This window comes from Mastacembelus armatus, chromosome 5, assembly GCF_900324485.2.
Source record: "Mastacembelus armatus chromosome 5, fMasArm1.2, whole genome shotgun sequence".
NCBI lineage: Eukaryota > Metazoa > Chordata > Actinopteri > Synbranchiformes > Mastacembelidae > Mastacembelus > Mastacembelus armatus.
Window position 1 is genome coordinate 28064037 of NC_046637.1, and position 13194 is coordinate 28077230.

At 42.8% G+C, this 13194-nt stretch overlaps 2 protein-coding genes across 4 annotated transcripts; both read left to right on the forward strand.

Moving 5' to 3' along the window:
• The first annotated feature begins 1498 nt into the window (after positions 1-1498).
• On the forward strand, positions 1499-5496 carry irf6 (interferon regulatory factor 6). Its single transcript, XM_026308054.1, has 8 exons — positions 1499-1764; positions 2011-2185; positions 2572-2767; positions 2853-2951; positions 3040-3306; positions 3441-3833; positions 3945-4063; positions 4498-5496. Exons 2-8 carry the CDS (start codon positions 2012-2014, stop codon positions 4726-4728), a joined length of 1479 nt encoding a protein of 492 aa, XP_026163839.1. The 5' UTR covers positions 1499-1764; position 2011; the 3' UTR covers positions 4729-5496.
• Positions 5497-6733: 1237 nt separating this feature from the next.
• eps8l3a (EPS8 signaling adaptor L3a) lies at positions 6734-13193 on the forward strand. Of its 3 annotated transcripts, none has more exons than XM_026306376.2 (20): positions 6734-6912; positions 7441-7511; positions 7610-7683; positions 7769-7836; positions 7919-8077; positions 8373-8522; positions 8602-8663; positions 8729-8829; positions 8933-9045; positions 9146-9251; positions 9365-9438; positions 9520-9594; positions 9687-9832; positions 9955-10126; positions 10227-10270; positions 10353-10449; positions 10551-10655; positions 11155-11240; positions 12673-12805; positions 12895-13193. In XM_026306376.2, exons 2-20 carry the CDS (start codon positions 7447-7449, stop codon positions 12904-12906), a joined length of 1842 nt encoding a protein of 613 aa, XP_026162161.1. In that variant the 5' UTR covers positions 6734-6912; positions 7441-7446; the 3' UTR covers positions 12907-13193. The 3 variants fall into 3 exon arrangements, with proteins under 3 accessions (XP_026162161.1, XP_026162163.1, XP_026162162.1); XM_026306378.2 differs by having other exon boundaries at positions 6738-6912; positions 8732-8829; XM_026306377.2 differs by having other exon boundaries at positions 6740-6912; positions 7772-7836.
• Position 13194: the final 1 nt, after the last annotated feature.

Sequence of the window (13194 nt, forward strand, 5' to 3'; positions counted from 1 at the left end):
GCTAAATGTTGCTTGACTTTAAACACATGTTGAACTTTATACATTTAAGCAAAGGCAAAAGCTTGAACTAACTCACTTTATAGAGTTTTATAGAGAAGACAGTCCCCTGACATTATGGGCCACAACAGAAACACTGTGATTCCAACTGCACTGACTGGTCATTATTCCTCAGGACAACAATAAGGATGTGGACATTTCCATTTATACTCAGTTTCTTTGTAGCTGCTGTTAGAGGGTCCTGGCTTGTCTTTGCTGCTCACGTTGTGCATGACTCCCCCAAATGTGATGATCCATGATGATCCAGGTTATGGCCTTACTGTGGACAGTCTGGTGGTTTGGCCTGTATCTTCCAGTGGCCTTTAAATGTTCAAGTGTGTGGAATTTCAAAACTAAAATTAGAGACAAGTCAAAAAAATAAATTGTGTATAAACTAAATACTTTCCTCTTTTTCTTTCAGTCATGTTGTCACCGCTCAGGTTTAGCATGGGTCCTCAGGGGGACCTGGCCTCTAGGTTCAGTCTCATGCAAACGAGAGAACATCCTTTATGATGCTACAGGTAACTGCCACCATATTGTCTCCCAAACTCATTCACTATAGACATATACTGACAAACAACTACAGCTCAGGATGCAAAAATGCCTCATTAGCATCACACACATGGCAGCAGGCGCATTATACAGCATGTTGCAGTGAAACCAGGAAACCAAAGGTAAAGATGTGCAGCTGGATGATGGACACACACTCTCAAAACAATGTGTAGTTTCGGGGAGTGGTTTATTATTGTTGGACTGTTTTATCCTTCCATTAGTGCTGGGATCATCATCATCCACCTACAGTGTGCCACTTCACAGTGACTGTATTGTTCTGTTTTTGTATGGAAACACCCGCTCTGCCTGCCAAGTCTTGTCAGACAGACAGAGAGTACCCAAGTCCCCAGGCCAACAGGCGGCCTAGGCCACTTAGATCAAAACCTTTCATACACTATTCATTTACTCCTTAAGCTATTCAAAGCAAATACCTTGTAAAATGAGGAAAATATAGAATATAGGTATGTAGATATGTAGATATGTTAGTGTGTTTAGGAACAAGCAGAGAAGAAAAATGAGAAAAAGGGAGGGGAACATGAAACTGAAAGCAGTTGAATTAAAAACCTTATTGTTAGAGCCTGAGTCAACGAATCTAATGTGATTCATCCATCCATCATCTAGACCCCCATAGTCCTAACCAGGGTCACAGGGATCTGCTGGAGCCTATCCCAGCTCTCTTTGGGTGATATTAATGATAATAGATAGATTTATAGACAGATGGATCCAAAATAAATGTGGTAACAACAACAATTCTACTAATTTTCTATTGTTTGATCTGATTATTAATAGATATTTAATTATTCATGACCCAGCGTCAGGCTTGTATTCCTATGTCCCATAGTGTGAGCTGCTCGTGGGTTGTGTCCTTGTGGAAAATCCTCCTGCTGCTCACAAAAGGTGTGCCGCCGACGTGACGTCACGCCCGTACCTGAGTTTCGGTAAGGAAAGGGGAAGGACCAAGCCGAGAGAAAAACATAATCTCTGCTCTGTTTTCTGAGTGAAGCTTGTTTCTTGTTGTGATTAACATCCAGCTTCGTCGAAGCGATTATCGATTATCTGGGTTTGAAGAGAGTCTGCAGGACTTTTCCTGGACTTTTCCTGGACTTTTCCTGGACTTTCAGCGCAGGGTTTATTCCCGGCAGGCCGACGGAGAAAGGACTTCCTGGTTCGCCACAGGTATGTGTGTCGTTCCTGCGTTTCGGGTTTGGATGCTTCTGTATTCCCTGTGTATGTTTTGGCCTGATTGACATTTAAACTCGTGGTGACCTGTGACATAAGGTCCAACAGTAATGAGGTCGGGACCGCTCGGGGGGCAGCTTTAAAAATGTTTGGAAAATCCGGGGCTGCAGGGTGTCCGTGAACACCGCTGCGGGTTTTATTAGTCGCCGAGTGTGTTTAAAGACCCTGCTTTGTGTTGGTCAGCATGGCCGTCACCCCCCGACGTGTCCGCCTGAAGCCCTGGCTGGTCTCTCAGGTGGACAGCGGACGGTACCCGGGTCTGGTGTGGATCGACCGTGAGGCCATGCGCTTCAAGATCCCGTGGAAACACGCCACACGACACACACCACAGCACGAGGATGAGGACACCATCTTTAAGGTCAGGGCTCCTCAACAGGTGTGATCACACCTGTAAAGCCCCAAACGCTTTACCTGCATGTTCCTGTTGGTTTTCTTTCCAGTGTGTGTTCTGTCCTTGTAAGAACCAAGTCATGAACATTTGATGTCCCTCTGCAACTCACAGCTCCTCTCTCTTTAGGACACATTGGTATTTAAGAACAAGGCCTTGGTCGGCTTCTCTGTGCAGGATGGGGGATTGAAGTAAAATAAAAATACTAATACATCTCAGTACTGCAGTAATGACGTTCCCCAGGCGACACTGTGCCTATGCTGCGTTTCTGCTTTAATACATTCGAGGTGCATGATCATGCAGAAACACATAAACAGTGTTATTGATGCCTCCGTCCTGTGTCAACGTTCCTCCAGGCATGGGCCGTGGAGACGGGGAAGTTCCAGGAGGGAGTTGATGAACCTGATCCAGCGAAGTGGAAAGCTCAGCTTCGCTGCGCGCTGAACAAGAGCCGAGAATTCAACCTCATCTACGACGGCACCAAAGAGGTCCCCATGAACCCTCTGAAGATTTATGATGTTTGTGACATCCCACAGTCTTCTGGTCACCAGGGTAAAAGAGAGTTTTCAGTCTGATTGACTTTCTTCATCAATGAATCTGACAAGAAAAACTTTAAATGCTGATTCTCACCCCTCAGGCTCTTCAGACGCTGGTTCTTGGACTCCACATGATGAAGATGGAGGTGATGAAGATGTCCCAGATACACCAGAGTCTCTGCCTCCATACCCATCCACCGGTGAATAACTTCTCCTACCAAAATTTCCAGTTAAATTGAATTGAACAACAAAAACCCTGAATCCTTCTCTCTCTCTCTCCTAATTTAGGCACCAGCCCCTCTCCTCTCATCATGTGGTCTCCCATGGGCTCAGAATCATCCATGCAGCCTGCAAGCTGTCCCCCTTCAAATGAGGTCTGGCCTAAAGAGGAACCTGTGAAGATCTGGCCTAAAGAGGAGCCTGTAGATGTGGAGATGCAGCCCACAGCCCTGGCTGACATGCCCACAGCTGCTCTGCCTGATCCTTCCATGCAGCCCCCTCCTCTACCTGACGCCCTGTTTGCCTCCCCAGAAACGTGGATCAGCTCCCTCCCGAGTAAGAATCGCTTGTTAAATATAAGCTTCACAGCTTGTGCTTAATAGGATTAATACATTTTTCAGCAGTAAAAAGAAAATAGATTGAATATCACCACGTCATACATGGTCTGTCTCTGTGTGTCGGTGACCCAGTGACAGACCTGGAGGTTCAGTTCCAGTACCGAGGGAAGGAAATGTGTCCCACAGTGACCGTCAGTAACCCGCAGGGCTGCAGGCTGTTCTACGGAGACCTCGGTCCCATGGTGAACCAGGAAGAACTGTTTGGCCCGGTGAACCTCGAACAGTTACGCTTTCCGACCACAGAGCACATTACCAATGACAAGCAGAGGGTCTTCACTAGCCGCCTGCTGGATGTAATGGACAGGGGTCTGATCCTGGAGGTCAGTGGTCACGACATCTATGCAGTTCGGCTCTGCCAGTGTAAAGTGTACTGGTCCGGTCCCTGTGCTCCAAACCCGGCTGCACCGAATCTTATAGAGCGACAGAGGAAGGTCAAACTCTTCTGCCTGGAGTCGTTTCTCAGCAGTGAGTAGCATTTCCACTGCTCCCAGGTTTTAGTCTTTGCAGCTCTTTGTGTTGCTGAGACGTGCAGAATGCTGCGGGAATGATTTGAATAAGTCTTCAAATGCTCTGCAGGTGTGATAGCTCACCAGCGTGGCCAAACTCCAAACCCGCCTGAGTTTGAAATCAACCTGTGTTTCGGAGAGGAGTGGCCTGATGGAAGGCCAAGGGAGAGGAAACTCATCATGGTTCAGGTGAGAAACATAACAAGTTGTTGTTTTTTTAGCAAACAGGAAGTGCCTGTAGTGAATTTGTCCATTTGTATACATGTTGAAAAATGAATACCAATGTAGGGCTTGTTTTGCTGCCCACAGCATTAACTCGTTGATTCTGAGTGTAGCCACATAGTCTCTTCAATGTTTAGTTTGTCAGTTCATAAAAAATAAGACTTTATATGTGACATTATCAAAAAAAGCTGCAGACTTCACAGAAGAGTCAAACTGACCTAATCAATCCTGACCTCAGCGTGTCTCATGTGAGAGACAGGCAGGACGTCAGTTCTCACATTTTCCTGTTTAAAGGATACCGAAGGTAAACTACTGTGTAATTTACCTGCAGCTGCTGAAGGTGTGTCGCGTCTGTTTTGCAGTTTTAGTCTCACTCCCATGTTGCTCCCTCTGTCCTGCAGGTCATTCCCGTGGTGGCCCGTATGATCAGCGAAATGTTTTCCGGAGACAACACACGATCCTTTGACAGCGGCAGCGTGCGCCTGCAGATTTCAATTCCTGACATTAAAGACAACATAGTGACCCACCTCAAGCAGCTGTACTGTCTGCTGCAGACCCACCAGGGTCAGGACGGCTGGGCTTTGCCGCCCGGGTCAGGCTTGAACATAGTTCAGGCTCTGCAGGCCCAGTGAAGCGGCCCACACTGTGAATACTGTATCTGTATAAATCACACTTGTACTGAGGTACCTGTGGTTGGCAAAGAAGTACTTACTTTAACATAATTAGCCTGGGGCACAGTGTACTGTAGGATTCATTTGTTCTTCAGCCTTTCGCTAGCATGACTATACCATGAGGATGCTGTGTGTATACAGAAGCCTTATAGCAGCACTGTGTGTTGTGTGGGACCAACCACTGTGCTGACTGCATAGGCCAAAGTCCTGTTTGCTGCAAAGGAACATTTATCCTAGTTAATAAGTTACAGGATTTGCCGGGTGCTTTATTTTGTCCTAAATGGCTCAGTGATTTTTGAAATAAACCTTTTATGTATTTTGAAGCAACACATTTAGAAAGAGATTTGTTGGAAGCAAATGTGAAGTAAAATATGGATGAATATTTTTCTGCTTTTCATTTATAGCAATAAAGTTCAGGGTGTGCAGCTGTTTGAAGCCCTGTGTGCACATATAGTTAATAACTGACTGACAGAATGAACCACTTTCTGGTCATTTATCCTGCAGGTTCTGTCTCAGCTTTTGTCAGTTTTCATTTATATTGTTGGATATTTTTCTACTTGTATCATTCGTTTTAATCCATTTATCATTTCTAGGCAGCCATTTAATTAAACGTGTGTAATATGGATGTCGCTGCACTTTGGGGTGGTGAATTATGTTTTATGGCTAGTGGAGTCAGCGCATCTATCCGGTGATTGTATGTTTATTTTATCAATAAAAATGCAAAAGTGATATTGGAGCTAATTATTGAGGTTATTGATTATAAATCAGTAAAATATAGCTGCGGTGAAGAAAGCATCATGATCTCCCAGGTATCTTCTGTGACCTCATTCCTTGTCAGAGAGCAGTTTGTGTTGCAGCATGATGACAGACCCATCTATTGTCTAGACACAGGATGGTGATCGAGTTAATTGCGGCTCTGCAGCTTCTGACTGTGTTGACAGTGTCGACCTCTACTGGTCTAAAACCCTGAAGGCAGGTTCGTCATCTCCATTTCATCTGCAGCCTGTTGACAATAAAATGCTAAATGCCTCATTATTTCATTATTCATATTCATTATTTCATAGTGTTTTTTAAGGTTTCATGTAAGAAGAATTTATGAAATAACGGATCATCTGATTTTAAAAACCATTGTCTACACATCACTACAATCCTTGTTACTGTAGATTCAATAATTACAGATTCGAGGTAGCTGTACTTTAATTTGTGAGTATTACGTTACCATGTACTTCAACTCTACTGCTTTTCACTGGGAAATATTGTCTCTTTAACACACTAAATATGGGAACCAGCGTCACCTGTTCATTACATCTGATTTGTTCTGGTTAATGTTTGTCTGTGTGATTCATGGGACATAAAATTAAAGGGCTAGTGGTTTTATTGTAGTTGAACAAGTGGACTGATATTTGTTTTAGTTGTAATGTGGTTTTTGAAAGGCACTAGTCCCTGCTGGGCAGCCTACCCTGGTCTGAACAGACCTGATCCAGGTAATTAGCAGTGGGTAGGGCAGGGATAGTTGGAAAAGCCCAGGGTTGACTCCCCCTGAACTAGAGGACAGGGCAAAAAAAATATTCAGAATTTAGAAGTATTTTTATTCCAGTCAAACATTTTATTTTATTTCATTACTTTAAATGTTACATGCACAAGAAACATTTTTATTGAGCCTATTCTAGACTCGCCCCTCGTGCCTTTGCACAGACTCCACTTCTGCTATAACTAGTCTTCTTTAGTACCAGTCCCCGTATGGAGAGTACACGTGGAGTCAGGAAGGACTCAAAGATCTGGATGTTGGTCATAAATAATGACTTTTTAATCTATATAACTGAATTATGTTTAAAGAAAAACAAAGAAGAGTTGTATTCAAAAGTTACTAAGAGTTTAGTTTCTTATATATGGTCCTGGAAACCTTGAAGCTTTTCCGAGGTAATGTGATTTCCTTTGAATCTGTTGACCTTTGCTCGAGGGACGGGATGCCCCGCTGAAGATCTCACTCCCTCAGCCGTCGGCTCAGCCTTTACTGTTTTGCTACTGACAGTGGACTTTGTCCTTCTCCTTTATGAGGAAGTCTTAGGTGTGTCATGACGTTGACTGAAATACAGGTTTAAAATATCAGTTTTATTAGCAATATTCAGCTACCGGACATCAAAGGTAAGAGCTTTCGATGACACCAACACACCACACACCTGTTATTTGTCTAAATAATCTGTAGTGATGGGTCTTTGACAGTAAAGGTGCCACAAAAGACAATTCTCCATATTCCTTCTAGTGAAACTGACATTAACTTCAGGTCGATTCAAATAAAAGGCTATTTGGTTTTACACTGTAAAATATATTTTGCCAGACTTTTATTTTGACATCATTCTCCAACATTCATATACTTTTTGTAGTAAATGTTTTTAATTCTTCATTTATTGTTAGTGACTAAGTGGTGAATTCACAATAATTCATCTCATATTTTCATCATTTCATATGTAGATGTTGTGTTTCTCAACTTTTTAACCTTCAGTTAACCTTTTAGTCAAGCTTTGACTAAAGACACAAATGGCCGAACCTTTCAGAATAAATCATTTACAAACCTATTTCAGATACAAGTTTCTGATTCAGCTTGTACTGACACACCTGACGTTATATATTCATGCTGTTTATATTCATACAACACCGTGTGTGTCGACTCAGCTCAGGATGTTCAGGAGTATCAGTCCCTTTGACAATGACAGCAGCAGCTACGCAGGATCAACCCTGTCCAAGTAAGTAATTCACTCTTTTATTGATTGATTGATTGACTGATTGACTTTTTTATTAGCAGATGACCATTGTCGTGAAATGTTTGCATTTATTGTAACAGTGGTTATTCCACTACGGATGAGGTGTCATCACAGGTGTCGGGTTTGTCGAAGCCCAGTGCAAAGTCAGTTTACTGTAAGTTAGCACAGGTGTGCTTTACATAACATATTATTGCCCTGTTCTGGTTAATGAAAAATACAGAGCTCTGCTTATGTTTCAGCAGTGCAGAGGAAGGAATATGCAGCGTCGATGAATAAGATGATGGACAAGTTTCAGTACAAAGTGGAGGTATCACCCTTATCCACTCAGATGTGACCCGTTCTGAACCATCCCACATTTAGGGCTTAGTTCTAATGCCTCCGTGTTGCAGCACTTGTTCACCTGTGACCTTGATGGGAGGCAGCTGAGAAGCGTAGCTGACTGTGTGGAGCGGCTGAAGCTGCTGGACAGGATGGGTCGTGTGTGGGGTCAGAGCATGCTGCTGGAGGTGCACGGCGCCCACCTGTTGCTCACGGACACTGAAACCAAGGTAGACAGGAACAGGAAGATCTGTGAGATCCTGTCTCTGAACGGGTTAATGATTATGTAGGAATATCTTTGCATTTTGTGGTCCAGAACCTTAAGACACTCACCTGTTTTTGTGCTCATGCTTAGTTGTTGTACAAGACCATTAAAACCAGGAACAAACCCTGATGATGTTGATGATGATGATGATGATGATGATGATGATGATGATGATGATAATGATTCCCCTGCACTCTCTGGTCATAGTTTGAATATAAAAATCCATATTTAAAGTAATTAGCTACTGTTTATTTTTTCAGGAGGAGCTGGAGACTTTGGCTCTAAGTGACATCCTGGAGCTAAAGGCCGTTCTGGACCCTGGAGCGTTTAACTCCCTGCTCATAGTGTCAGCACAGCCCAGGAACAAAAACACCACTGCTGTCTTCATGTTCCAGTGTGAGGATGTCAGGGTGAGGACACTCCCATGGAGACGACTGTTATCGTGACCGATAAGGGAAAGAAATGGTGATGACTGTTTCCTATTTACAGGCTGACTACGTCCAGAGGGATCTCTCCCGAGCACTGTCGCACAGGAGACACAACCCGAGCAGGTAAAAACCAGTAACACCAGTAAGCAGATACAGTGAAGCTTTATTGACTTTGCCTGTTTGTGAAGCAGCAGCACAGGCCTGATAGTTGGACACGAAAGCATGAAAAACCTCCATAATCCTGCAACGACCCCAGAACCAGAGAAGCAGTGGGCTGCTGCTGACTATGGTGAGACTCTAACAGGAGGCACACAACATTCATTACTAATGACCGAGTCAAAATCAATAACTAATCTTATCAGTCTTTATTGATCGCACTGCATATAATGTAGAAGAGGATGGCATGTTTGAGCCTCAGGAGGAGCAGGAGCAGGAGGAGGAGGAACAGTCCTCACAGCCCTTTTTGCCTCCTACACGTCCGTACACTGAGCTGGACAGGAACGTGGTGAGGATCCTTCACATACAGGACGTAACTCATATTTCTACTGTTCAATACTATGGAAGACAAAAAGATACGGACTCTTTTCCCTTTCCCTTCTTCACAGGATATCTTGAATCACGTTTTAAATGACATAGAAATCTTCACTGGGCAGGTCATGGAAGCAGCAGCTAAAAACTCAAAGAAAAAGAAGAAAAAGAAAGGAGGCAAAGGTTAAATAAGGAAGTGTTCAACTTTATAATATTTCTAATATAAGTGTCACTTAAATAACACTAACAACAACACATACTAATATTCTGTTGTGATGGTTTCGTTATATATTTAGACGTGGATGACATGCCCAGTGCAGGAGAATTTGCAGGCTGTTTCCAGAAGACCAAATATGCTTTTAACCTTCTGGTACGTGTCATTAATCACATTCAGATGCTGCTGTTATCTCTGTGCTGTGCTCAACTCTCAGTGTGTGTCTTCATTGTACAGGGGGAGCTCAACGGAAAGATTCATAATCCCAGTGCTCCTGACATTGTGCACTCGCTCTTCTCCACATTGGCGTTTGTGAGTCAGTTTATCTCTCAGAATGTGAATCATCCTTAACAATCATCGTTTTGACAACTGGTGGAATAACTTACTGTTATTTCCCTCACCAGGTGGTGCCTCACTGTTCGAAGGATCTGCCACCGACCATTGTGGCCCCACTGCTGACGCCTCAGTGTATCCGTGTCATGAGTGAAGAGGCCTCCTCAGAGGAGGACCAGCTGTGGCAGTCTCTGGGAGACCCCTGGAACATCCCCAGGTGAGACCTGACACTGTAACTGTTGACGTTACACCTCTGCTTGATGTTTTTGTATTCTTGGTGTGTTGGTGAAGAAGTGTCAGGATGAACATCAGGTAGGATTTTGACAATATTCCCACCAGTACCAAATGGCCAGAGGACGACGAGGACATCCCCACATACGCTCCGGACTTCACTGACGGCTGGCAGCCTCCTGCAGTGACCTCAGCGCCTGCAGTCCTTGAACCTGTGAGCACGAAGGGTCGTCCTCAACCTGCACCCATCACCCAACGTGACTCCAGCACAGATGGACAGGTTGTTTCTGAGCAGCATCTTAATTCTCTTAATTCTGGTTTAAGCTACGGAAAAAACATGAGAAAAAACACGAACAAGACCGTTTCCTTTCTCTGCGTAGGCCTCAGCCGACTGGACGCCCCCACATGAAGCACAGAAACCATGGTACACACAGCACACACAACATATAACTTAGCATAATGTGAACATTTCAAACCTTTTAAAAGTTCTTATGTGTTTCTTCCAGCTCAGGTGAATCAAGTCTCTGCTGCATGCGTGTTATGTACGACTTCATTTCAAGAAACCACAGAGAGCTCAGCATCAGAAAAGGAGAAGTAGTTGAGGTATCAGCAACACGAACAGACTCTTTCTGTTCTTTTCTTTATCTGATCGTTAAGTGGTCACTATCTCTTCAATGCCATGACTGTGCTCTGTCCACCCACAGCTGCTGGACATGTCGAGACAGTGGTGGAAAGTGAGGAACAGCAGGGGGGAGGTGGGCTACGTACCCAACAATGTCCTGAAGGATCATGAGGATCAGCCTAATGAGGTAAAAAACACCAGAGCGGCCAAGATCGACTTCTCTAAACAAACACATTTAAATTTAGAGTCACCAGCCAACCCCAACCTGATGTCTGTGGCCTGGGAGCCCAGAGACAACCCACACGGACTCTGAGAGAACATGAAACCCCCCAGGGTTTGAACAGAATTTGAACCCTGAACCTTCTTGCTGTGAGGCGACAGTGCTAACCACCATACCACCCCTTACACAGTACAACATGCTTCTCTGGGATTATGGGATTTTGTCCTTTTCATCGACATTCACCAGTAAACTGGAATAGAAAAGTCACCACTGCAGAAAAAGTCACATATATTGATTAAAAAATACAAAATGTGACTCGCTCAGTCTGTGTAACTGCATTACGCACCAAAAAGAAAGATCTGAAATACTGTACATTGAGTCTGATGGTACAATATAAATAATACTCTCTAATTTGATATTTTCAGCTGAATTTAAGTTCATATCTTTTATGTTTCCTTTTTCTCAGCAAACTGGGGGATCTCCTGTCCTGACAAAGCAGTCCAAGCCTGCAGATGTGAAAGCCTGGCTGGAAGACAAGGGCTTTAGTAAAATGTAAGTACATGGATGCATTTAGACCAAGATTAGAGAGTTAGACCATCTAGATCTGATCGAGCCCTCTCCATAAATATACTGCACTATACTGGACGTTCAACAGCTTCTTAGGAAATCGACAACTGATGCTTTACAAATGAGTCTGATCAGCTGCTTTAATGATGATGTTAATGTGCAGAGTCCAGTCACAAACTGGTGTCCATTAAAGGAGCCTGTCAATCTGTGACAGTCCAGGATGCACTTGGTTATCGCTCCTGCAGGAGCAGGACGTCCTCCCCAAGTGTAAAATACACATATTGTTTCATACCTAGATTATATTTGTGGCATGTAAAGTGTGCTAAACATTTTACCAGGTGTACTTGTGCTTGTGTTTAAACATAGTAAAAATAGATTTTTGGTGAGTCTCCAAAGTACAAGATTAGTAAAAGAGTTACTGATACAAAAAAAGCAAAGTATATTGAAATGTATAATGACTTAATTAGTAATTTAGCATGTTTCTTCAAAGTTCACTTTTGCTTTAAACATATTTGTAAGTATATTTAATTATATTTTCCAAAAGTACGTTAATGTTTTTTGTTTAAATTGTGTAATTCCCTTTAAAATATAATACTAAGCCTCCAACTTTAACTTCAGCTGTACTGCAGTATACTTATTTAAAGTACACAGTACACGTGTTCCTGCGTGTGCTACCATACAACAACGTTTTCATTATTAATCAGCCTTGAAAACGCCCAGTAAAGGAGAAATGTTAGTTTGACATGACATATTGGCAGAAATGATAAAGACCGACAGTTTGAAAATGTGATGTGACTCAGGCAGAGGAGGAACTTGGCTAATTGTTGCTGGTTGTGGTTGTCGAGTGGTCGCGTTGTGTTGAAATGGTATGGTACTTTACACTTCAACTTGTGATTAGTGGGCTCATTTTCAGAGAAAAGACATTTAAAAACATACTTTATGCACTTTTTTCAGATTTCAAACATCATTCTGTTGTATTTCACACATACTTAATGTGAGTTCAGAGAATATTTCAAGTACATGTACCTGTCAGTTTCATTTGCAACAAGTATATGTGAAATGTTTCAGGTATATTTTAACAGTAGTGTCGTATTTTGGTAAGAAAAGTACCAAATAACATGAAAAACAAATTTATTTGTTTATTTATTGTGCAGCTGCAAGTGTATTAAGTGCAATTTAAGTGGTTTCATTTTAACTTCAAGTATAATGAAATTTCACATGTAAAAAGTTTTACTCAATATAGTTTTAGAAAATACACAAAAAATATGTTTTTTTCACTTGGTCCGTGATGGTGGACCGAGACAACTTCCAGGCTGAGGAAGGACTAAGGACAGAGGAACGATAAAATAAGATGCTACTACTTTATGTTAGACTTTTCTTTCCAGAATTGATTACTGATATCACTTACCTATTCCAGCACCGTGCGCTGCCTGGGTGTGCTGAGTGGCTCCATGCTCCTGGGCATGACCAGAGAGGAACTGAAGACGGTGTGTCCGGAGGAAGGAGGACGAGTCTTCTTCCAGTTGCAAGCAGTCAGGTCTGCGATGGATGTAAGTGACAGATCACAGAGCAGCTCCAGTTGTCTCCGCTGTCCGACATGAACAGACACGTCTGTTTGTTTTGTGTTTCTGTACCAAAGGCTACCAGCTAAGAGACGCATCGAACAGGAGGAAGAAAGCACCATGGGCACGACAGCTCAGCGGTTTGGGTTTGGCATCGCATAAAATATGTGAAATATTTTCTCACAATCACAAGAAATATGTTACAAACTGTATCAAATAACAAATAACACAATTTGAACTTCATAGCAAATAGTCTGGTGTCACTTGTGTAATCAAGTAGGAGTCAGACAACTTGGCCAGTCATGCTAACACTGTGTAATAATACAGTCATTATACAACCTGTAAATAAAAGTTGTGTTCAGCACAATGAAGATGAT